At 38.9% G+C, this 27,040-nt stretch overlaps 1 protein-coding gene across 1 annotated transcript in view; it reads right to left on the reverse strand.

Moving 5' to 3' along the window:
• Positions 1-27,040, reverse strand: part of NCKAP5 (NCK associated protein 5) — a 379,508-nt gene that overhangs the window by 63,874 nt on the left and 288,594 nt on the right. The window contains exons 10-11 of the mRNA XM_074873715.1: positions 3,344-3,448; positions 2-193 (exon numbers count right to left, since the gene is read on the reverse strand). Coding sequence (XP_074729816.1) covers positions 2-193; positions 3,344-3,448 — 297 coding nt within the window. The remainder of the gene's footprint in view (position 1; positions 194-3,343; positions 3,449-27,040) is intronic.

The following is a 27,040-nucleotide window of genomic DNA, read 5'->3' on the forward strand; positions in this document are numbered from 1 at the left end:
CCCTTTTGCTGCATGTCTTTCCATCATTCCAAGTGTAGGAGGAACCACTGGAATATTCACTGCAAGCACTTGAGAGGGAGAGTTCACTGCTACTGCAGCTGCTCCGGGGATACAGGCGGCTAGGACCTGTCGTGTTTAATTGACTCTGGCATTTCAAGACAGGTATACTGGATTTCACGTTCTTCTGGCATTCCTAAAATATGAGAAGAAATAGAAATATCTTATGGGTGGAAAAAGAGCATTTAACTTCCCCTTGATTAAGAAGGACAAAGAAAAAGCAAGTAAGCTACTTGCACCTTCCTGTTGTGCCATTAATACCTGGTGAATTTAATACAGAGAACTAAATTAAAAATTGTTAACATTTTCATTTGGCGGTGGAAAAATCCACAATCCTCCATGTTTTCTTCTTTATTCTTGAGCCAGTATTCTGCTCTTCTTTTGCTAAAGATTATTCTGAGTCTATTTGAATTATGCTTTGTACATAGGCAGCGTGCTCCAGTAAGATACAGACAACAAAGTTATAAGAATACAAGTACATCTTGACAACTGCATTATAGCCCTACAATGTAACAGATGAGGCTGTACACCCTGGACAAGGTAAATTAATTTAGTATCCCAACCAGAATGTCCACTGAGAATGGAATCTCTCCATTACAGTCTAATTTTGGTCTCCTATCTAGTTCAAAGCTTTGTCTAAGAAACTCTCTGACGTAGGACAATCCATCTTTGTGTCGCTCGCAGACAGTTGAAGCCTCTTGCTTATGCAATTTATTGACACTTTATGGCTGCCTTTAGTACTTGTGTAGTTATCGCCCCTCTCCAAATGCAATTTCAGCTGACTGTGACTAAGTGCCAGCTTTGAGGAAAAGAGTAATGAAGAGCAGATAGCACTTTAGGTAAAATATTAAACCTCTGTAGGAGTATCTAGGATGCCTTTAATTTGTTTTCAAACTAATACTCTTGTGCCTAACAGTGTTAGAGCTTCTTTAATGTTAAGTGCCTGCACCATTCTGTTATACTATTCTCCAGTTTCCTTACAGCATCAGAGATATTCTTAATTACCAGGAACACCAGACAGAGTGACATGACTCTCTTTCATAAAACTTTGCTTCAGATTTCATTAAGGCAAGCTCAAACAATATTTACTGATTTTTGTATGTAGATATATCCCAAATTAATTTTGCTTAGATGAAAATTTTACCTTTATATTCAGGAAGACACAAGCAATATAAAGTTAATGAATCCACAACACAATTATCAAAACTGTATATGCAGTAGACACAGCTTCTTCATGCAAATCTCTGGAAAAATGCTCAGTTTGTAGGCACTTTTCATACACTAACATGTTTGTTGGCCTTCTGCTAATTTCTTCCACTTATTCCCCCATGTCCTCCCATTTATTACTACTAGGGTTGAACCTTTTTTCAGTTAAATGGGAGAGAGCAGAATTTTTACTGCTGAGGAGCTCATCAGTACAGCTGTTCATTGCTCAACTGACATAATAATGTTCTGGTTTTGACAAACGTAACTACAGGGCAAATCATTATTCTCTGTCACAGGCAAAACCTATGAATGGGAAAATCATTTAGAGGTAGCAAGAGCACATTTCACCTCTGGGAGTTATTGGTACATGTTCTCCTAGGAAGTCAAATGGATGCAGGAGGAATAGCCTTTAAATACACTGGATACCCTGGCTCTGGGAAGAATACATCTTTCAGCATCAGAGGCAGGCTGATGTCTGTGTTTTTGGCTCTGAAACAGACTTTCTCGCTTTGTTGAGACAAATTACTCTTTATTTCTGACATCATGGTTCCCATGGGAGACCCTCTCTCATCAGCTTTCTCAGCTATGACGGTGTCACTCCCTGTAAGGTTGACTGTATAGAGGCCAATGGCAGCATCCGCTTGTTCTGGCTATTTCGTTGCCTTTCTGCTGTGGCATTGGGAAAACATGTCATGTCAAATTTCTGCCCTTTATACTAGGCTACGTCCCAGTCATCATAGTGTTTAAGGGAAGGATGCCTGTAAAATCCTTTCCTATAAAGAGTCTCCTGTAGGAGAAAAGAGGAGATCACAGCATACAGACAATACTGCCTTCCCTCCCTGTCATCTTCAGCTAATCTAAGAGCTTTTCCATCCCCTCACTTCGTTTCCTTTGCACCTAAAGAGAGGAGAGAGGCATTTGGTCCTACGGTTTTAGCAATGGGAGAAATGGAGATATCTAAGCAAAGCAAAAGGACAGTATATTACTGTAATCATCTTTATTGTTTAAGAGATGAGAAAATGTGCAAAAAATATCATGCCATTACAGATTCTGAAGTAGGATATCTACCCCATTTCTAGATTGCATTCAGACCACTAAAGAGAGAGTGGAATTTTCTCCTGCAATTTGCCTTTATTCTCTAAATTATCTGAGAAAGTACTTTGAATAGTATGTTTATGATGCATTAATTAAATATATTTAACTGGCATATGGGTCTATTAACTGACATGGCAAAGTTTTAGTTTTTTGCAATCATGACTCTTAAGTTATTACTTTTAATGAAATTAGAGTAAAAAGGCCCGAATGTAGTATTACAATTGAAATACATAATTTTTGCTAGAAATCACAAAAAGTTGAAAGAATCACACTATTAAAGACATAAAACTCTATATTAGAAAACCCTAACCTGAAGGCTTAATTACATATAATGCAAAGGGTCGTTAGCATTTTTGTGAGCCTTTGAAACAATGCCTTTTCATTAAAGTACGTATTACAAAGGAGATTACATTTTTGTTGACACTACTATACTTCAAGATCAAAGCCACACACAGGTTCAATGTTCTGTTCTTGCCCTCTTTGTTTCCCTCTATCTTTATGTGACTTTTGTTTTTTAAGCTACTTTTCTCTTTGACAATGAAACATGAAAGCCACACTGGCTAACATTTTGCCAAATAAGCACAAAGCTAACGCCATCTAAAAAAAATTGCAGAGCCCATGAATTTTTAAAAGTTCATACATAATATATCATAAAAGTAGGATGAATAATACTGTGTATGGGCTTTAATAAAAAGCTCCTTGACCATTTCTCAGAGACCCTGAGATGTAATCAATACCCAAAAAGGTATACTGGGGACATTGCTAAGATTTACGCTTTTTGGCACAGAGTGACACTATCTGCTTACTATATCAACTGAGGACACAATATTGAATTTCAGAGAACAGAAGGAAGAAGAAGTATTGTTATCTGCCTCAACAGTGTTTCAATTCAGAGATCAGCTTTATGTCTCATCCCTGACATCAGACTTCAGAGGCGAAAAGGAGGGTTCCAAATGAGGGGTACAAGGACGGCACAAAAACTCACGTGAATCTGAACATCAGCAGTTCGAGACTGCATCGGGCTTCTGTTTCGTTCTACTTCTGAAAGTAAATCTCCAGGTGAGAGGTCTAAGATGCGTGAATGGAGTTTCTGGGGGGGCAGAAGGGAATGAGCAAAGCATAAGCATTTGTCAAATATGAAGCAGATCAGCATTTTTAAAATTCCAAACTCTGTTGTTAAATTTCAAGGGAAATGAAGACCCCGAGGTACAAGAGGATTTGTTCTAATTTGAAATGTTGCTCTCTGTGCTTACTTTGTCCAGGACTTCCTGTCTGCAGAACAGATCATTCTTCATCCAAAACAAACTCTACTTTTTCTTCTAGTCACTGTTTTGCAACTTATCATTACTTCACAAGCAACAATGACAAATGAACACAAGCCTCACCATTATCCACAGAGTTTGACAGGTTTCAGGAAAAAAGCATAAAAATGAACTACAAAATTAACATTTATAAATCAATCAACATGTTAATGTTGTTTTATTTACGAGCTGTTACACTTTGAGTGAATGATTGCAAAAGTGACCCTATTTTTCAACAGCATTGATCTGCTGAAGGCCTCCTTTGCACACATTTTAACTCAAAGTCATTAATGTCATCTGTTAGGAACAATTAATGTGAATAGAAAATAATTGCATCAGGGAACTAGGGACTCAGAGGAATTTGTGCATTAATATTCACATGCTGTTCGATTATATATACAGTTCTTTTTTCAGTTTTGCATGGAAGGATGGCTAAGCTTGTGTTTTTTCCTCCATGTTCACCTGTATACTAATTACTAAGGCTTTCAGTGTGCATTAAGCCTGATTTGTTTTAATTGCAGTTTCAATAAAATCCATGATTTATGTGAATGTCTTGGCCGATGACTTCAAAAGAAAAAATATCTGCAGTCTTGTCAGTCATTGGACCAACATATCATGTAACAGGCAGTATGGATCTGACTCACAGTCCATTGAAATCAATGAAAAAGGACTTAAAAAAAAAACCAAAACAAAACAGAAGGACTTTGGATCAGGCTCTTTTTATTTTCCCATTAATTCTCCAGGCTTGCAACCTGAGAGACCACATCTGTCCCCTCCTCAGAACAGGGTGCTCAGCTTAAAGGAACAAATAGTGCAGACGCTGCCAGCACCCTTTGCCAGGGGGACCCTGTGAAGGATGCAAACCATGGAGACTTGACCTGGCTGCATGAGTGGCCCATCACCCTGTCCATCCAAAAAGCCCGGTCAAAGAAGGAAAAAGAATCTGTAGCCACAAAAGCCCTTCCACACTGTGCAGTAATGGCAAGACAGTTCTTTGCAGGGCCCTGAAACATCAGCCACACAGTATCTTATGTCCAGCTACTCCCCAGCCTGCTCTCTTGGTACCCACTTGTCCTGGTTTAACCAGGATAGGGTTAAGTTTCCCCAGCAGTGGGGGGGAGCTCTAGCCGGGTTATTCAGATACCATGCGGACGTCACATCCTGGCAGGTCACATTTTCCTGGCGCGGAGCGCGGTGCACTCGTGGTTTTGTACATCGTGCTTCAAACTGCTGTATTTGGTAGCTATTTTGCTATGTTCACTGCTGTCACTATTACTGTTATTGTTATTGTTGTGGTTTGTTGTGTTGCTATTGCACTGTTGTATTAATCCTTTCCTTATTTCAGTCTTGGGGCTTTGTATTTTTACTCCCTTTGTGGGGGAGGGGCAGCGGCCGTGTGGTCTCAGACCCCGGCAGGGGCTAAACCATCACACCACTGCAGAAATTAATCTGCTAGAGAACAGAGCAGGTGGCCATTCCTACAGCCTCTGTTAATCTGCATCCTGTGCTTCAGGCATCTATTCCAGACAATCTAGCAATTTTTTTAAAAAACTACTAATTATAAATTTGGGAGTAATTTCTGAAGAGTTACAAACTTATCCAGGTTACTATCTGTTGCAGACAGATTATGGAAAATATTTTCAATGATCAATATTGGTATAAACATATTTTGTCCAATATATTGTTGAACAGATTAAAATGCTACAAGCACTCAGTATCCAAGATACTTTACATTATAAAGTACATCCAGGCTATGTGTTTTTTAACATCAGTGATGCCTATCACCTAGTTATTCAGCATGCACCTTTTAAAGTGTTATTACTAGAGTTACTGTCAGGTGTTTGTTCAAGATTTAAGCTCCAGGTAAAATGCCTTCCCAAACTCACAGACTTACTGACCGTACATGTGTTATTCTTGACAATAATTCCAACTGCACTGTTGAACCACCAGAGAATTCCACTGTTTTCAGAACCAGGAGTGACTGATGTTATAGTAGTGTACTTGCTCTTTACAGAGGAATTAATTACTTTCTTCAGTGAAACCAGTCACCTAATTTTTGTTCCAGAGATATTTCAGTGGAAGTTACTATAGCTAGATCTGTGCATTAGAGATGATGACTTGGGATATCTGAGATGGATGAACATTTATACCTGAACATTTATTTTCACAGCAAAAAGTATCCGAGAAATAGTACTACAGGAGTTCTACAGTTGTAAAACTGTCTTCCATTCTTCCAACAAGATCTTTTAAATACTTCATTACATAATGGGAACATATATGCATCTCAATAAGGGAAACTAAATGTACCCCTATAATGTCATTTAACAGAATTTAGTGTGCTGCTCTTATTATCCATATCAGACACAAGACCAGAGATCAGCCCAATTGGAACAGGCAGAAAATAATCAATTTTTTGCCAGTGATAAGATGTAGTCCAGCAGAGCACGCTGTGAATGGCTTAGAGTTATGGGGCTCCCGCCACACTGGCTCAGTGACCAGAAGGGCTGGGCTGCACATGGGTCATGCTGTGTTTGAATCACCTTTGGCAGTGTTGAAGCTTATAGAACTATAATAACAAAGGTGAATCAACAGACAAATGATTAACAAAGAAGGGAAGTGTGTTCTCAAGATGTATAATGTGATTATATTTCTGTATCAAACGAGATCATCATATTGGGAGTATTTCCCCCCACACATATGCAAATAAACTATCAGACACATGGTCAGCACAATGACTAGCATTAACAAACAGCATAACAAAGTTTGAAATCATTAATTAAATATAGCCACACAGCACTGAAGCAAGTCATCCAATTACAAAAGAAAAACGATAAGAAAATTGTTTTCCTTTCATTTATTTTTTTCTTTTTCCTTCTCCATTTTCTAATTAAAAAATGGGAAAAACTCTACTATTGTTAAAAAACCTCATTAATGATCCACTTAAAATCAAGTAACAGATTTCACCAGGTGCATTGGTGAAAAAAGGAAGACTGGGGAAAATGTGGGCCCTCTCCGGAAGGAAATGGGAGACCTGGTTACCCGGGATATGGAGAAGGCTGAGGTACTCAATGACTTTTTTGCCTCAGTCTTCACCAACAAGTGCTCCGGCCCCAGCGCCCAAGACACAAAAGGCAAAGGCAGGGACTGGGAGAATGAAGAACCACCCTCTGTAGGGGAAGATCAGGTTTGAGGACATCTAAGGAACCTGAAGGTGCACAAGTCCATGGGACCTGAGGAGATGCATCCGCGAGTCCAGAGGGAACTGATGAAGTGTCTAAGCCACTATCTATCATATTTGAGAAGTTGTGGCAGTCCGGTGAAGTTCCCACTGGATGGAAAAGGGGAAACAAAGAAGACCCAGGGAACTACAGGCCAGTCAGTCTTACCTCTGTGCCCAGCAAAATCATGGAGCGGATCCTCCTGGAAACTATGCTAGGGCACATGGAAAGAAGGAAGAGATTGGTGACAGCCAACATGGCTTCACTAAGGTCAAATCCTGCCTGGCAAATCTGGTGGCCTTCTACGGCAGGGTTACAGCATTTGTGGGTAAGGAAAGAGCAACTGATGTTATCTGCCTGGACTCGTGCAAAGCATGTGACACTGTTGCACATGACATACTTATCTCTAAAGTGAAGAGACATGGATTTGACAGATGGACCACTCGGTATATAAGGAATTGGCTGGGTGGTCGCACTCAAAGAATTGTGGTCAACGGCTCAATGTCCGAGTGGAGAGCAGTGATGAGTGGCATTCCTCAGGGGTCGGTATTGGGACCGGTGCTGTTTAACATCTTTGTCAGCGACATGGACAGTGGGATTGAGTGCATATAGCAGGTTGAAGGAGGTGATTCTCCCCCTCTACTCCACTCTTGTGAGACCCCACCTGCAGTGCTGGGTCTAGCTTTGGGGCCCCCAACAGAAGAAGGACACAGACCTGCTCAAGTGGGTGCAGAGGAGGCCACGAAGATGCTCAGGGGGCTGGAGCACCTCCCCTGTGAGGACAGGCTGAGAGAGGTGGGGGTGTTCAGCCTGGAGAAGAGAAGGCTCCAGGGAAACCTTAGAGCGGCCTTCCAGTACTTAAGGGGGCCTACAGGAAAGATGGGGAGGGACTCTTTATCAGGGGGTGTAGGGATAGGACAAGGGGTAATGGTTTTAAACTGAAAGAGAGTAGATTCATATTAGACCTAAGGAAGAAATTCTTCACTGTGAGGGTAGTGAGACACTGGCACAGGTTGCCCAGAGAAGCTGTGGCTGCCCCCTCCCTGGAAGGGTTCAAGGCCAGGTTGGACGGGGCTTTGAGCAACCTGGTCTAGTGGAAGGTGCCCCTGTCCATGGCAGGGGGGTTGGAACTAGATGATAAAGGTCCCTTCCAACCCAAACCACTCTATGATTCTATTCTATGATGACTATGCTAACTATGTATTTTGATTCTAATTTCTTCTCAGATACACAAAATGTACTTGCTCCTTTACGGTTATTTTCAGATGACAGCCATGTCATGCAATGCAACAAAAGGTAGACCACAGCACAGAATGACTTCCACAGAGAAGATCACATCGGTTTAAAAGAATACTTAAATATGAAACTGAGGAGTTACAACTATAAATCCATGTCACATGCCCCATTTGTTGGTGCCCTATATAATGATAGGGGGAAACTCGGCAATATTTGTACATGGTGGGGAATGTCTGGGCCCCTTTGAGCACAGGAAACCATCAGGAGTGCAGAAAGAGTGCAGAACAGAAAACCCTTATGGAAGTGAATACAACATTGGCTGGGCCAACTTGCTTGGAAATTACCCTGTACTGAGTACTGCCGGGGCAGGTGCGGACTGAAAAGGCCATAGCGTCTCAGCTAGACTGGACCCATGTCTCTACAGAAAGCAGGTGCTGAGACGTACATAGGCCAGGGCAGAGCAGAAAGGGCCTTTCTGTGGCTGCCTGTGACCAGTAGCAGGGAAGTTCCACCTTCACCTGTGAAGACTGATGCAGAAAAGGCTGTGCCCTTTGTGGCTCAATGTCAAGATTAACTCCCGTAACCCACATAAAAAATAAAAACAAAGTAATTGATAATTTAGGTGGAAACCTATTATATCAAGTGCAATAGGAAATACAATTATCTGGCAGGCAGATAACCAATCCATCAAACAGTAGGCCAGTTCCCCCTCCCCCCAGCAGCATCCTTATTAAGGCTTTCTAGGAAGATAAAAGGCGGCTACTACGTGCTGGCCTGAGGCACTATTACAGAGAGACTCCCCTAACTATTGTGCAGAATATCTATCAGTTTCCATCTCCTTTTTGAAACATCTAATGGCCTGCAGCATTGCCAGAACAATTTTCAATGAATTATGCCAAACTGTACACGGCTCTCCAATACTGGATAAGTTAATTGCTATTAAATCAATTGGCTTTGCTTTTCTCACATGAGCCAAAGTCCATCATTCACAAGAAAGAAATTCTCTCTCTAGGTTCTAAGGAGACATCTTCACCCTGGTGCTCCATGCCAGAGCTGTAAATGTTTGTTTGGTGCCTGTGGCCTTCTCCCATCTTTGCTGTTATCTATCTGGGGCATCACAAACCTGAACAGGCATACTCTGAACTGCTCTCCTATATAACCTGACCATTGTAATTGGACTGGCAGGGAATACCTTTTCTGCAGTCCTCACACTGCTCATTTTTAATAATTCTTTGCACGAAGAAGATTCCCCTCAAGTCCACAGTCAGCAACACCACCGCTCCAATTCTACCCATTGTACTAAATGAGTTAAGTCTTAGTAACTCCACCAAAAACATGCAAAAAAATGTGCAACACAAGAAGACTGCTGATATGGTGATCTCTTTATAGGTGTGATGGAGGGTCATGAAAGACAAGAGCTCTTTCTAGCTGACTTTTTTTCACAATCATCTGACCTGTCTCACTTTCCTGATCCCTTGTTCATCTTTAACTGTCATATCCATCAGAAGCAGAGTGCAGCTATGAATTAATCACATCCAGGATGAGCTTTAGTTTCAAAGGTCTTGCAGAAATCATACTCTATACTATATTTCCATTGCACCATAAAAGATAGCAGACCAAAGAAAGAAAAACATACGATTAGTTATGCCATTTATGCAGTATTAGCTTATGCAGAAATATAATCTTTAATGAAACTAAATCTTGATTTTTTTAGTCCTTAGATACATTGCAGAGGGGATCTTCAGCTGGAGATGAGAGAACATCCTTCACTCATTCCATCAGAAGTTACCTAGATTAAGAACACGCACTACTCAAAGTATGAAGTGTGAACATCACATACACTAAATACTCTGAAATAAAGGAGAAAATTACATATAGTTAAGGTAAAAATAATAAAGCCTCTGAAAGTAGAAACAGATTTTGCCTTTAGACAAATCAGAGTTTGTAATACATATGCTTTTGACATATGGCAATTCTGCTTTCTAAAGAGAGCATAACAAGTGGTTGTCAACAGAAAACAGCCGAATATGAAGCAAAAGTGAAAGCTGCAAAAAGATGCCTCCATTTTATTTAATTCTAATAATCACTAACATAGGAAATGTACTTGCAGCTGTCGACTGTGCACATACAGCAATGCCTGATGTTTTATTATATATAATTGATGCCATGAAAATAAAATTATAATAATTTTTTCAGCTCTTGGAAGTTATATATTTAATAGAAAATTCAGAATTATGTCCTACTTTCCTACTATTCACTTCCTATAAACAGAATTTCATGGCCACCACTGTTTAACTTTGTAGTAAAAGAAAATTATTCTTTCCATTTTCACAGTTTATAATGGCAATACCAATTGTCATACCGAGCACTTTGCACTAGTTAACCAGCTTGGTTAGGAACTTGCCTTCATTCTTTCAGCTGCTTACTGCATGTGAAGAAAGGCAGCTTCCCAGTAGAGTTCTTGTGCGTGGTATATGGCATCTCAGATTCCTTTTTATACCTATCCTTTAGGGTAATTTCAGGGACATTTCACTGTGGAAATAGCTGTGCTTTTTTCCTTCTAATTCTCTAATAATTTGCTTTGCAATCATCATTTATCCAGACAGTGTGAAGTTAGTTCTGACTGTGGCTATTTCTTATAAATATTTTAGACTAACATGAACACCAGCATTATGGTAGTTCAGCTGCAGAAATCAGTGTGTCTTTAAGAAGCATTCCTGTCCTTTTTACCACTTTTCAACAGTGCCTTTACATGAAATAATGTCCCCTATGCAAAATCATATTTTTGTATTTCTGCCCAGAAGTCAACAGTTAATAATGTGATTTTTTTGGTCTCAGTTCCAGGAATAAAACATGTTTTTATCTTATAAGCTACATAGGAACATCCATGTAGGTGTATGTCTCTCTAAATTTTCACAAGTGTGTTAAAAAGAGACCAAGATTTAAAGGATGAGGAAATAAGAAAACAACTGTTATTCCTGGGGGGAGGCAGGGAAGAAGTTCAGTATTTTCAAAGGAAGAAACACTAGGTTCAGTACTAACTTTCTATGCTCTCAGCATTAGGGTAGTGTTCTGAGTCCATGCTCATATTCCCTGGTAGTAACATGACAGCTCAATAATTCTTCTGGATTTAAATCTTTTGTTTATAAAATTTGCTACATGTTTACATGTTTGACTATGTGAGATTATTTTGCAATGAATATTTAGACTTATGTTTTCACTTGTACATATAGCAACCATGACCAAGCAATTGGTACCTGTGCATTTCCTTAAGGACCAAAATTTTGCATCAAGAAGCCAGGGAAAAGAAAATGGCAAATTATCAGCAAAGCATAGGAACAGAGGTTCACCACCACAGCCTTCTTCTGCCCCTGTTCTTCTGCTGCAGAACATCCCCTAAAGAAAGTGAATAAAGCTATGTAATATGGGTAACAGGAGTTAGTGACAGGAGACATCTAGGAGAACACGTGATATGCAGTCAACGTGTCAAGTTGACCTTTCTCCTACTGTTGGGCAATGCTTAACCATGTACAGGATTGGGGCTAATATGTTGCTGCTAGGGTTTTCAACAGCTGTATCGCAGGAGGCTTACCACTATAGCTGGTTGTATTTACTTTTGGAGGGAGGAGGGCATTAATACACAGTAAGTGAACCCCAGGATAACTCTTACAGTGGTACGTCCAAGCAATTGGAGACTGTTATTTACTGGTCTTACCTACAGCTGTGTAAAATACAGGAAACAGAAACATGCAGTATTGCTCAGTGGTAACAGGAGGAAGAGTTATACATAACATAAATATTAAAGGATTAACTGTAAAATACATTTCAGTAAGCTAAATCAGTTCTTAGCACAAAAAAGTAAGTTTTCAGCTATTCCAGAAATTTCAAGTCAAGTGGATTTGAGTTTTCCATTAATCTAATAAAAACACTTCCATGAAAGTTCTAATTTGATATTTTCCATTTGTTTCTGTTGTTCTTCCCTCCTACTAGGCTGACTTTGCTAAAAAACCTAAAAGCCTGATGATACAGAATATGCTAGACTTTAAATTCAAACTCAGTATTAATAGTGGTTTGTCAGTTTTGCTGGCAAATCCTCCAGGCGAGTTTACTGAGACTTAACTGACAACATCCAAGACAGAGTACAAGGGTATGATATTACAAACATTTGTATGGAAGATTAGGGTGCTAAAACTACATCAGAAAATCCTGCTAACAAGGCAAATCCAGCACAAAAATATAAAACAAAGGTTTCATTTGCATCTGCTTCAGATTTTCCAGGCTTGCTGCTCTCTGTTATTATCGAGCCATCCAGAGATGGCAAAAACCAGTGAATTAGATTCCAAAGTAGCTCAGAAGGTTGGAAACTTGTATCTTAGGGTATAAATTGGGAGGTATTAAGCAGACATTTGATGCATAAACATAAATAACATAATCTCTCTGTATTCTTCAGAGAGTTGACACCATTAATGCAAGCCTAAAATTACTCCTGTTCCAAATCCCTTAGTTTTATTAATTTTTATAAACTGCTTTAAGTAAAAGTTACAGTGAAAGACACAAAGTAATCCTCTCTGATCCTAGTTTTCATTTTATAACTCTATCAGTGTTTTCAAGCTCTGAGACTCCAAAGTAGTCTCATTTTAATAGCACTACGGTAGGAGTCTGTAAATATTATAGTAATAATAAAATGAGCTAGTTTAATTTCTTAGGAAAACGCATGTATAAAGTTCCCTGTGGTTTATAATTACTGTAAAGTCAACAGTGTACATCAATGACCCGCTAATCAGCTAGTCAGAATGTAAATAATTAATGAAATAAATGTTTTCAGTGAGCTTCCTCATGGAAAACTCCTTGGAGAATGGTAAAACAGCAGTTTTGTGAGAATAGTATTCTAGAAAAGCCTCTTATTAAGTACATATTTGTATTTAGTTTGTTATTTATTTGGTACAAAACAGTAAATGTTTTTTGTAAATACCTTCCTATTGATCTAATATTAATTAATAAGTTAGTTTCACTTTGCTAAATATCATGTTGGTGCTGTGAATTATGAGAACATCAAAGAGTGAACGGCAGACTCCTGCACATCCTGACACCTTCTCTTGTTACATTTCTCATAAACGAAACCATTTTTTTCTTAACATTTCAACATGGTCAGAATCAGTCTAGGAAGCAACTTTATACTGAACTGTGACAAGGAAGAACTATACCATTAATCTTTTATGGCATGCCCTACACATGCTATCTATGCTTTAGCAGTAAAAAGGTGGGCTGTTTTTTATTATTTCACTGTATTTAAGAAATGCTTTAACAGGAAAACACAGATGAAAAGTACTGGTGTTTCAGTCTCCAATAGGCATTGCATTATCAATCATTATCTGACTAAATGCTACTCACTAATTTCAACACGCTGCTAAATTGCTGATACTATGACAGTCAGTGATACTCCTGGTAGCATAACATAATTTTGGACTTTCTCTTTGTGATTCCTACAGTTTAAAATTCATTTTCACATTCACTTTCTGACTATGCCCCAAAATCATCTAAAGGAATTAGGCAGACCTCAGTACCATCTTGTTATTGACATTTATGTTGATCGATGTTGGCTCTTACAGAATTGGAATCTACAGATCAATTCCCTTATTAGATTCGTTCTCAGTGCTGCCATGATCATTTTATCACTGAAGCTGCTGCCATCAAATGCTGCTTTATCACTTTATAATGGGATAAGCTGAAGCTTTCCTCTAGCACATAGTTGGAAATGAAAACTGCCTGAACTCTGAATATTTCTTTCACAGCTTTTCAAAAATATTGTTATAACTGCATATGTCTATTTTAAAAGCTATTTTAAACTCAATTTACCTAACCAGTAATAATTTTTGCCCACAAGAAAATTCCAGTTCTCATGGTGGTAAAAAAAAAGGCTAATACTGGAGACTGCCCTGGATTTATTAATCACTTTCTTTCTGCTAAGTGTACGAGTCAGATGATAGAAAAAATAAGGCTAAGAATGAAGATATGACAGACAAAACAAAATGGTCTCAGGAATATTAAGTAGCATTATGTGAACACACAAACACACATGCAAACACTCAAAAAGCACACAGAACAACAAATACATACACAAGGTTTGTTGCAAGTATTTTATCTTGTTTTGAACATATGCAGGGCCATGGTATTTTTGTAAGAGTGGTGTTACAGCTCCTGTTGAGAGAGGAGTTCATCACATTAATTTAAATCTCCGATAAAATAAATTAGCTTTTTTATTGCCAGGTTGAACTACGGGGCTATGATTGTTATGTATTGCTACAATCTAAGTCTTAATGGCATTTTAGCCCTGTGGTGGTCAAACAGAAACCATTTCAAACCTTCTAAAGGCTATTAAAACATGTGCAGATGTCTGGAAAATTAATACTATTATCTAACTCTAACCTTTTGCCTGTAGGAGGAAAAGGAGAGAGAAGGCTCAGGGAAGATGTTTTAGATCAATACATGGCAACCGAGGAGTGTAAGCACTGTTTCACATGGAAGTTCATTGGCTGTGAACAGGTGATTCAAGTGAGCAGATTCATCCTTATTTGGATTTCGTTGAAATCATTCATTTACTCAGAAAAATAATTTTGAGAGATGAGCATCATTTTTACAATCCTTCCTCACTGCTGTTTCCCAAGGTCCAGCAAGCTAGACACTGGAAAGGTTCATTCATTTAAATGACAAGAGCACGAATTTGTCAAGGTTAATGTTGAACAAGCCATATTTTCCTTGCCTCAGTATTATGCATTTAAAAGTTTCCTCCATCCCTCCACCCTCTTCTTTCTTTTTTTTTTTTTTTTTTGGTGTAATACTGTTGAAATGTCAGATGGACTGAAAGCAGTTTAAAAGTAGGAGGATTTTAAGACATACTTTTATCATTAGTTTAAGGCTTTTACATACATATTTTCTCTCTAACTCTAATGCATTGTTTTTGGCTCTGACAGAATAATTTCAAATAAGGAGAGAGTTTTTAAGAAGGTTTTCTTGAATACCTGGATACAAGGTACTTTATCCTTTTTCCTCAAAGCACTTACTTGAGCTATAGTTTAGAAAGAGTAAGTGGGCAGATTCCCAGCTATTAAGAATTACTGGCTCCACTTCTTGTATTGAAATTAAAAGAATTTCTGCCAGGTCAGGAGTTGTCCCATAGACTTCCCAAACTTTTGCTGCTTTTCAGAATTAAAGCTTCTAGAAGGTCACAGTGTGCATGTGTATTTCATTCCTGAAAGACTCAAATCTGACCACAAGATCTCCAAATGCAGTTCAAGTTTTGCAACATTTATTCTGATAGACAAAAATCACAGGGCTTGTGTGCAGGACAGAGTACAGTTCTGTAGACCTGATGATCTGAATAAGGATCTCAAATCCTGGCTTCAGACCTCTGTAATTCCACTGACCTGCTCCAGAGCAGTGAGAAAACGTGCAAGGATCTCACAAATCAGCCTGACCATGCAAGTCAAGAAATTTTAGTACGGCTGAAACACAGGTGAGGTGGGAGAGCCAGTGCTGGTACCAACAAGGAGGGTGCACCATACTGGACGATAGAGGATACAGACCTGCAGTGCCCACATTCATCTGCACCTCGCTCCTATTGCTGTAGTCAGGAGGAATACCAGGATATGGAAAATGAGAACTGTCAGTCATTGCTCCTGGGCCAAACTGTGCTCTTGCCAGGGAAGGTACAGTGCCCTCTAAGTACTATTTAGGACCTGGACCAACCTTGGGAGTGCTAGGACCTGGCATACGATGGCACTGAAGAGAGTCCCCTCTCCCGCCCTGCAACCAGTACCAGGGGCAGCCTGACCCCAGGCTCGAAGCAGCTGTGAGCTTTAGCTCTAGCATAGATGGCTGATAGCTGCAAACCCTTTCAGCAGCTGTCTGTGCTCAGGAGAAGTGGTGCCAACATTTGATTAGGAATCTGTGCCCTTGCGAATTGATTGTTTTTTCACTGTAGATAAAAGCACTGCTTAGGAGGTATTATACAGGAATTTCAAGAGGGGTCAGCTCCCTGTTTGGCACCAAGTAAGTAGCCAGATTATTAGAAGTGCTCAGCACAATGCCCGAACACCTGAAAGTCTGGTCCCATGTGCATGAAGAACCTAAAGACCTAAATTAAAGGTTAATTCCATTTGTTATTCCCCCATGAACTGGTGAAGACTGGTAACAGAGCTGAGTACCCATATTTCTAATTATTGTCAAGATCTCCTAAGGACCATTTAGTGGAATAAATTTAAGTGAGGCTCTAAAATACAGTGCTAATCTCTGATTCATGTTCACATTTGCAGTATCAAAAATCCATAATAATTGTGCCTAGACCTGTGCCCGTATCAACTGTACAGGAAAAGTACATAAGGTTTCTTTAGAGAAGAAACCGGAGTTAATAGTAATAGGAAACCTAAAAAAATAAATAAATAGATGTAGCAGTTCTGCTTTTAAAATATGACTGAATATAAAAATTTAGGATCAAAACACTACACAATCAAGTAGTTCATCTCTGAAACTGTATACCAGAAAGATGAACTGAAAAGTATGTGCATATTTGAGATTTTTAAAGCACTGATATTAATTCAAGATGCCATTACTTTGGCAGTCTAGTTTCCATACTCCTAATGCCATAAGATGGAGTTTAATTCATAAGGTTGAAGATGCCCTTGTAATGCACACAGGACGCAGACACATCATTGCTCCTCCCTGCACCCAGACATCAGTTAGTGACTAATGAAAAATGGCTTGCTCACATCCAGAGGAAAATGAGCATGAAAGCAATCTAAAAATGCTAAAAATACAGAAAGACTCAAGTCTGTCAATATCACACTGTTAAAGATTTAATGACAAAGGTAACTTTTCCTTTTAGCTTGTCCTTATCAAGAGAGATACCCAGATGGTAATTTAAGAGTTAAGGCACTAATGGACTCTTCAGTTTCACTGAGCACCGACGTGCTGATTTTATCTTGCAATACAGTATTTCACATTCTCAGCGAAGTCAACAGAGATTTAGTCAATAGTGTCACGGCCTTTGGATGAAAATTTGAATCTTACCAGTATCCAAACCATCATTAAAGAAGATAGGCCATTTGGGAAACAAAGGACAGCATTAGTAAAATTCAATACTAAAAGATGGGGTTGGTTCAGTAGATGTTTTATGATTCATTATGAATAACATTTTATTCTAATTAACACCCCTTTCTTCTATGCACGGTATGCATAAAAGTATACAAAACATATGAAGTATATCACAGGAAAATGAATTTTTTCATAAGAGACGGCAACAGAAAATACCCATTGAGTAATCTTATGTGCCAAAAGCCACATAGCATAATGTTACTTTGATTCATTTGATGGAATGTTGGTTGTTCTCACTAACAAGAAGGGGCTGGTGGGGAATGTGTAGCTCAATGACAACGTGGGCTGCAGTGACCATGAAACGGTGGAGTTCAAGATCCTTAGGGCAGCAAGGAGGGCGCATAGCAAGCTCGCTACCCTGGACTTCAGGAGAGCAGACTTTGGCCTCTTCAGGGATCCACTTAGCAGAGTAGCACGAGATGAATCCCTGGAGGAGCGGCCCAAGAAAGATGGGTGGTACTCAAGGATCACCTCTTCCAAGCGCAGGGGTGATGCATCCTGACAAAGAGAAAGTCAGGTAAGAACACCGGGAGGCCTGCAGGGATGAACAAGAAGCTCCTGGACAATCTCAAACACAAAAAGGGAGCCTAGAGAGGGTGGAAGCAAGGACAGATAGCCTGGGAGGAATATGGAGAAACTGGCTGAGTAGCCAGGGATCAGGTTAGGAAGGCCAAAGCCCTGAGAGAATTCAATCTGGCCAGGGACATCAAGGGCAACAAGAAAAGCTTCTATAGGTACATCAGTGATAAAAGGAATACCAGGGAAAATGTGGGCCCTCTCTGGAAGGAAACGGGAGACCTGGTTACCCGGGATATGGAGAAGGCTGAGGTACTCAATGACTTTTTTGCCTCAGTCTTCACCAACAAGTGCTCCAGCCACTCTGCCCAAGTCGCAGAAGGCAAAGGCAGGGACTGGGAGAATGAAGAACCACCCTCTGTAGGGGAAGATCAGGGTCGAGACCATCTAAGGAACCTGAAGGTGCACAAGTCCATGGGACCTGAGGAGATGCATCTGCAGGTCCTGAGGGAACTGACGGATGAAGTGTCTAAGCAACTATCCATCATATTTGAGAAGTTGTGGCAGTCCGGTGAAGTTCCCGTCAGCTGGAAAAGGGGAAACGTAACCCCCATCTTTAAAAAGGTAAAAAAAGAAGACCTGGGGAACTACAGGCCAGTCAGTCTCACCTCTGTGCCGAGCAAGACCATGGAGTGGATCCCCCTGGAAACAATGATAGGGCATGTGGAAATAAGGAGGTGATTGGTGACAGCCAACATGGCTTCACTAAGGTCAAATCCTGCCTGGCAAATCTGGTGGCCTTCTACGGCAGGGTTACAGCATTTGTGGTTAAGGAAAGAGCAACTGATGTCATGTACCTGGACTTGTGCAAAGCATGTGACACTGTTGCACATGACATCCTTGTCTCTAAATTGAAGAGACGTGGATTTGATGGATGGACCACTCAGGGGAGAAGGAATTGGCTGGGTGGTTGCACTCAAGGAGTTGCGGTCAACGGCTCAATGTCCGAGTGGAGAGCAGTGAGGTGTTCCTCAGGGGTTGGTGTTGAGACCGGCGCTGTATAACATCTTTGTTGGTGACATGGACAGTGGGATCGATTGCACCCTCAGCAAGTTTGCTGATGACACCGAGCTGTGTGGTGCAGTTGACACGCTGGAAGGAAGGGATGTGCCATCCAGAGGGACCTGGACAGGCTGGAGAGGTGGGACCGTGCAAACCTCATGGAGTTCAACAAGGCCAAGGGCAAGGTCCTGCCCATGGGTCAGGGCAATGCCAAGCACAAATACAGGCTGGGCGATGAGTAGATTGAGAGCAGCCCTGCGGAGAAGGACTTGGGGGTATTAGTGGATGGAAAACTGACTATAAGCCAGAAATGTGCACTTGTAGCCCAGAAAGCCAACCGTGTACTGGGCTGCATCAAGAGAAGTGTGGTCAGCAGGTCGAGGGAGGGGATTCTCCCCCTCTATTCTGCTCTCGTGAGACCCCACCTGCAGTGCTGTGTCCAGCTCTGGGGCCCCCAACAGAAGAAGGACACAGACCTGCTCAAGTGGGTGCAGAGGAGGCCACAAGGATGCTCAGGGGGCTGGAGCACCTCCCCTGTGAGGACAAGCTGAGAGAGTTGGGGGTGTTCAGCCTGGAGAAGAGAAGGCTCCAGGGAGACCTTATAGCAGCCTTCCAGTACTTCAAAGGGGGCTACAGGAAAGATGGGGGAAGAACTCTCTATAAGGGAGTGTAGTGATAGGACGAGGGATAACGGTGTTAAATTGAAAGAAGGTAGATTCATGTTACATCTAAGGAGGAAATTCTTCACTGTGAGGGTGGTGAGACACTGGCACAGGTTGCCCAGAGAAGCTGTGGCTGCCCCCTCCCTGGAAGGGTTCAAGGCCAGGTTGGACGGGGCTTTGAGCAACCTGGTCTAGTGGAAGGTGTCCCTGTTCACGGCAGGGGGTTGGAACTAGATGATCTTTAAAAGGTCCCTTCCAACTCAAACCATTCTATGATTCTATAATGTGAAATTTAAAATTACCAGCATATTATCAGCAATTACCTGATATAATCTGAACACCTTCGATGTTTAGTTCATTTTAAGTAAGAGGCATAATTCTGTATTGCTTCATGTCTGCAAAGTGCCACTATATTTAAATAATAGTAACAAAGCCAGTTATTAAATATAATTTAAATGAAGTTTTCTGTTTTGAGTGTAATAACAGATGAAATTAATCCTTTTTCTGCTGTTATTTGTTTCATATACACATACTTTTGCATAGTTATCTTTAAGTTTCAATGTCTTCAGAAAACAAAAATGAACTACGTATTTAGCTCGATTAATGCAATAAGAAGAAAATGATACATCTGTAATAATAATGTTTATATTTCTATACTGCTTTAGAATTTCAATAGATTCCTACTTTACCACAACAAGAAGCCTTCTAAATCTTTGAGTCATTTAATTTTATGCATTCTTTTGGTATTTCATTTGGGAGTTACAAAGTGTGAAATATGCACCTTGATGAGAAAGCAATTACCTAGCACACCTGTTGTTTGTACATACTGTATTTAAGTAGGGCTTGCAGTGCCTATTATTTTATTCCACTGTGAAATCCAAAATGGGGAGGCCTTAAAATTTGACCTGATGACATGAACTTGCACTTTTATATGTAACACATGGCTTGTACTTACCACATCACATGCTATGATAACATTAGAACAAATCCATGCTAATTTTTGCTATCAGAATGTCAGTGAGAAAGATTTTTCCACTTAGAAAGGAAACCTGAATGACTCTTGACTTAAATACACCAAATATATTAAAAAAAAAAATTGTAAACTTCAAAGCTAGAAACATACCAGACAAAAAAATTGATCTGTTGGTCACACTAAACATAAACACATAAGTAATTCATAGAGTTTTCATGAAGTTCACAATCTAGAAAAAAGGCTGCTTCTAACCAGTCTCCATACTTACACATGACCATTTATGAAGGGATTTACATGGTAAGTTGCTAATACATCCTGCTAATATGTTCAGCAAACAGAGCAGGCTGAAATAGCTTCCAACAGGTTAAGCTTTGTTATACATTAAATATAACTGCATGGAATAAAAAAATAATACCTTTTTAATGCTTATTAGAAGTTTTAAGCACAGGGCAAGTTTGGAAAGCAATATAGCAATACCATTTTGTATTGTGGAACTCCTTCCTTTTTTCTTAAAATTACTCCCATACTGAATGTACACAGTAATAGGAAAAACCATGAAAAACATTCTTGTACTTAATGAGTCTGCCCACATACTTGCTTAGGGTTTCAAATACCATATTGGATTCCTGCCATCATGTGTATCATCACTGGTAATAAAAATCTATGCATAAAATAAAGAGAAATCTGTGGTTCACGCAGTGTCAGTTGCATATTTTATTTTGTCTAAAAAATAGGCAGTAAAATCTTACTTTTATTGTTAAGGCCTGTCACATCAGTACAGCCCCACAGTTTTCTTGACAGGTGCTTACTCTGAAAAACTGTCTTTGCTCTTCAGAACAATGCCTATATATTTCTTCAAAACTTAAGAAATATTGCTCTCCTCAGTCAAAATCATTCATAAATACTTCACTAAAGATCACTTGTGGCTTTCCTAAAGATTATTTGCTAATTTGATTTACTGTTTTTGGTATCGCTTTAGCAATTTATTATCATTAAGATAATGGAAAAAGCTCATTTTTAGATCTGATATCTGAAAATTATATATTTAAAACTGTATCACAAAATGTCATGTTTGTGTAGATACGGAAAGCCTTTCAGTCCCTTTCTTTGGAACCTTTCAAGACTAGTTAAAGTACTTGGACATAAGAAATTCTAGCAGTTGGGGGTAAATTTTTCTGAAAAACATTATTATTCTCATCAGAACTACATGCCTAGTGAGCTACTTCATATTTTCTTTTTGTTTGAGAGCAAACTGGTAAGAATTCAAGTGCTGAAATAAGGGACAACAGTCTGACAAGAAGGGAGATCACCAAAACACAAATTACAGATGGAGCAGACCTATTAGGTCAGTTGATTTAACTCCCTCATAATAAATTACTGTTCTCCACTGAACCTCTAGCTGTGCTTTGTTTGCTTTAGTTTTAAGTGTTGTGAAGAATACTGCCCTACCTCTCCTCTCATACATCATGCCACAGTCCAAAACAAAAATATTCTTTTATCAGCCTGAATTAGATTTAGATCCAGTAAATAATTTTGGCAAATGTTTTATTTTAAGAATGGAAGTTTTATAGTTTCTCTATTCAGAAAAGAGCACGTCAGGATTTCACTGTGTTACAGACTGGTCTTCCTGAAGGACAAGAAAAGCCACCTCAGCCATTTCACTGACAGAATCTCACAAAGCTTCTTGGAGGTCTACACACTGTGGCCATGATTTACATATGTACAAGCATAAGTCCCTGTGACTAGAGATGGCCTGTAGAAAGCCACTGCTGCAGATGACATCCAGTGATTCTCAGTGCTCTGCCAAACTTCTGCTTATCTCAAAGCCTCCTTCCAGAGCCTAATTCTTTCAGGTATTATGCTGCTGCTGTTCATTTAAAACTAGAAGTCATATGGCTTAGGGAGATAAGATGGAGTTTCTTCAGAGGGGGAGGTTTCCTTCCCTAATCACTGACTTTGGTCACCCATTCTCTAACCAGTAGGCTCTCATAAATACTTCATTTCTGTAACGTTTCTTCAGCATACATTTGGAGCTGCAAACAGGGCAAGTGAGAAATATGGTTTATAATGTATTATTACATGTTGATGATTTAAGCTGAGATGAAATACAGAGATTCGAAGCTTTGTATTTCTGTCTTCTCTGATGTTACTGGTGAGTGAGGACATGACAGAAATAGAAAGTAGGTACCAGTTTACTGAGATAATTGAAGACTGGAAATAATGACATCAGCATCCTCACATAAGGAAATGTTCCTTTAATTTGTTCTTGAAAGTCTCAAAAAACTTTGAGTGTTCCTTCCTAGATCACTATCTTGATTCTTGATACACAGAAGCATCCTCATAATATCTCACTGCTATAAGACTGGATGCTCTTTCTTGGGACAAGGTCTTTGTGACAGTAATTGTGCACCTTTGGTAGCCCTGATCTGGAGAAAGCACTCCAGCAGGGTTATGGCCTGAAATCTTTGGAGAACTGCAAATGGTGTCAAAACCACCACCTTACTTCTTAGTAGGTGCTCTACTGGCAATGTAATTCTCGGATAAAGTTTAATGTACTAGTTTAAACTTAATATACCTCAAACATACTTTAAATTTATGTGATTACCCTTTTGTCTGTTGATATAGCCCTTGAGATTGTCGTAACTTTTAAGCAGTTTTCCACTACTGCTGAATTAGCAGATTAGCAATTAGCAGATCTGAAATTAATTTCTCCTTCAAGCCACCAGTCCTGATTCCTGTGTAAGTAAATATCACTACAGATACTGTGACACCTGATTTATATTTATATGTTTACTTAGAAGAAAAGGACAGAATTTGTTCTGGAGCTGGAATTTTTCAGAAGATTTGCAGATAAATTCCCTGGCAATCTGAGAGATACAAAGGAGCAAATGTGAAGCAAGAAAATAAGCAGGTCAACTGCAGAAGTTTCAAAACTTCAAACACAATTTGCCGATCTTGGTGTCAAGTCTGCCTGCTTTCTGAAGAGCCTGGAGGCACAAGGCAAGGACTAGTAGCTGGCTTCTGTGAGATCAGAATTATACTGCTGCTCAGCATATAAGGATGCAGTTATTTACATATACTTTGGACTGCTGACAAGCTGTTTTTTAACAGTGTGTGATGATCTTTAGCTTTAATTTCAAACCCTCAAATACCTACTTTCTAAAACACTTAAATATTTCATACATCTGATTGCTGTAAAGCAATGCAACTTCACTTTTAACCTTCTGCATTCAGACATCATCTTGTCTAACGATGTCTGAACCAGAGGTCAGACTCTGAGGGCAGATATTCCATCTCCTTTTGTCAGGTGTTAGGGCAATTAATTGCCCTCTTTTTCTTCTCATATATAATAATGTCGCTGGTGCAATTTACCCCTTCCTGCTAAGTTGTACAACTGTTTCCATCTAAGTATGTACAGCTACACTCTATCTCATATGTCAGGGCACAGTTGTCAGGTTATTAAAAGAGCTAATATCAATGCAGTTATAACAAAGTAGTTATTATTTAAATTGACCTTCTGAGAATTCAGCAGACTCTGCTGTAGCATTCTAGACAAAATTTTAGACATAAAATTAAACAGTGTGGATGGTCCATGAGTAATAAATGAAACTAATTCTAGCCAGAGAAACACAAGGAGAAAATAGATGCTTCAAGAGCCCTTCCTGCTTTGTTCTGGGCTTGATAAAGTAGAATTTTTATGATGGAAATAAAATGGCAATGAAAATATAGTTCAGGATCAGAGATGTTGTAAATCTTATGATTAGAAATATTATTTTATACTTTCCCAAGTATGAAAATTTTATTACTTATTTAATCAAATAAATCAACTCAATAAATGTTGCTACTTGCCCCTTTTTAACAACTTTCCCTGCGTGCTTTATAAAAAAAATGTGACAGCAAATTTCTGGGTGAAAAGTGAAAGGAAGATTTCAATCCACTGGAACAATTCAGCTAACAAACATGGCATTTATGCAAACAGAGATACATAATATAAACTAATTATGGTGATATCTATCAGAAGGCAAACCCTGATCCCTGTTATCCTCAGTAACTTTATACAAGTCATCATTGTTGTAAAAGAAGCATATGTAATATCAGAATCAGGTTCAATGTCATTAGTTACATTTTCAAGTATGAGTGGAAAAAGAGGGCTAACTAGAAGAAAAAGGTATGTGAGAAGATCTGTGTCTCAAGACTGAGCAGTCTATACCAAATAAAGTCCAAACAAGTCTGTGAGACAGCATAGCTAAGAAGTGTAAAAACACTGTAATTTAGTGATTTTAGTACTTTAAAGTTTTTCTGAAGAAAACATTGTGTCATTTAGAAAAAATAAGGCAAAGATAGAAATATAGAGATATTGACATTTACATTTAAAAATATTTCATAGATGCTATACATGGCCATGGGCAAAGCAGAAGTGCTAGTTTCATCTAAGACTTCTTATTCATACTCTTGTATCCTCTTTATATTTGTCTTATCCCTTCAGCAACCTTTTGTATATCACCTCCACAGAATTCGCTCTTCACTTCCAATCAGTTTTGCTCTACTCAATTTTAAATCTTATTCTGTCTATTATTCCCAACTATTTCTCCCACTTGCAGATGAAACACAAGGTGGCTCACTAAAATGGAGTTCCTGGTTTTCTTTCCCAAACCCCTCTTGCTATGACAGGCAGAATTTAATCTCTTTTTAGCAATCACATTAACTGAGGAAAATGAAGGTTGTTTGGGCAGAAGCTAGTCTTCTGTGCTAGGTTTTAACCAAAACTATTGCTCATCCTCAGATGATGCTGAGACAGAAACACTTTTCCAAGGCTTTGTCATTTTAAGAAAGTTGTTTCAGAGAGAAGATTGCCTGAATAAAATATTTTTTTTTTTTTTTAAAAGGTGATCAGGCTCCTCCTTATTTATCTATCCTAATACTGGTTCTGTAAATCACACACTTCAGCTAGAAAGAATGTCCCCAGAAAGATAGGGTAGCTCTTAAAATCGTCTACAATATCAAAGAGGTGACAAAAAAAAAAAAAAGCCTGAGTTATCTCTTTCTCGTCCTTACATTTTGCATCAGAGAGTGCATTACTTAATCTTCTCATGACAGGAGTGACATATCCTCTGTGTCACTCCCTACAAGCAGTAAGCACACAGAAATTTCTAGTAGCAAAGAACTTACATGGAAATATACACAATCACATGTCTCAATAAAACACACACATTTCTTTTAAAATATTATTAGGCCCTTCAATTTCATAAGTACTTACATTTCTCGTAAATGCATGAAAGTATAATACTTTTAATAATACTTTTACAGTGAAGGTTTCTTGAAGCAGTCATGAAAACCTTACCATATGATTTTTTTTTAAATTGGTAGAAATCAGGGTTTTTTTGAACTGTGTGAGAAGCATGAGGAAAAACAACACAGTGCAATCAGTACGGTATACAGGCCATTACTCTGCAGTCAAATTCAAACTACTTGTATCAATCTTTTCACTGAAAAAGATGTGAATGATCTGATTGCTAAGAAGGCACATGAATCACGTATTATTTGCTTGAAATCAAATATACAAAAAACTTAGGGTAATGGTTAATTTTTTAAAAAAATATTCTAAAAGAAATCTATATTTCTGTTGAAATCTGAGATGTCAAGAATGTTTATGGTTTAAAAATAAACTTTCTCTTTAATACAATAGTCTTCTAACACCAATCACAGAATAATTTGATGGTAATATACAACCAAATCACAGAAGCTGATATGCAGAAAGAGTAACTAGTATTATTTATTTTTAGCTTATACCCTCTTCTGCATCATTCTTCAAAATGTATAGTTGTACAGAGTGTGAATACTCCTAGGATGAGATCAGCATTACATAAATGGAACTGTATTGTGTCAGACAGTACAGGAAAGTTGAAACGAACACCATGCGCCCCCTGCCCCTCCCCACTTAGCAGTATTTGCCGAATCACTTTGATTAGGGTGATATTTTAACAGGCATGTCCTTAAACACATATTTAGTACTCTTCTGTAGAGTGACAGATTTAAACAAATATTTAGCTACTGCTCTAAATCTGGGATGTATGTATTTCCAAGAAGACATAATCCAAACTGTGCTTCAATTCTATGCAGGCACAACAGTATTTGCTTAATTTCAGTCCTAAGGAAACAAACAGCCTTCTTCAGATTTTACATGTCAGACTGCAATATCACAGACTACACACTATTTATTCAAGTCTGGAGTACACTTAGAGGATAAATACACTTCTGGATATATATATAAATACACATATTTACTGGGTCTTTTTTGTTGGTAAAAAAAGACATATGAAGTGTTTTAACAGAAGTTCTTCATTTTCTGATGTACACTGCAACTTGTTGTCTGTTTTTTTTCCCCAGGGGTGTAAAATAAATTTGTTGATAGCAAGAGTAGGGACATAACAGCAAATTTTGCTGCTGTCTGGGAGACCTGGACATTGTGAATGTTCCTAATTTTCTTTCTTTCTCAGCCAGTAAAGACCAAGCAAGTGAAAAGGGGGTTGGGGGGGGGGGGGGGGGGGTGGTGGGGTGGGGTGG

Source organism: Strix uralensis, chromosome 6 (assembly GCF_047716275.1).
Source record: "Strix uralensis isolate ZFMK-TIS-50842 chromosome 6, bStrUra1, whole genome shotgun sequence".
NCBI classification, from domain to species: domain Eukaryota; kingdom Metazoa; phylum Chordata; class Aves; order Strigiformes; family Strigidae; genus Strix; species Strix uralensis.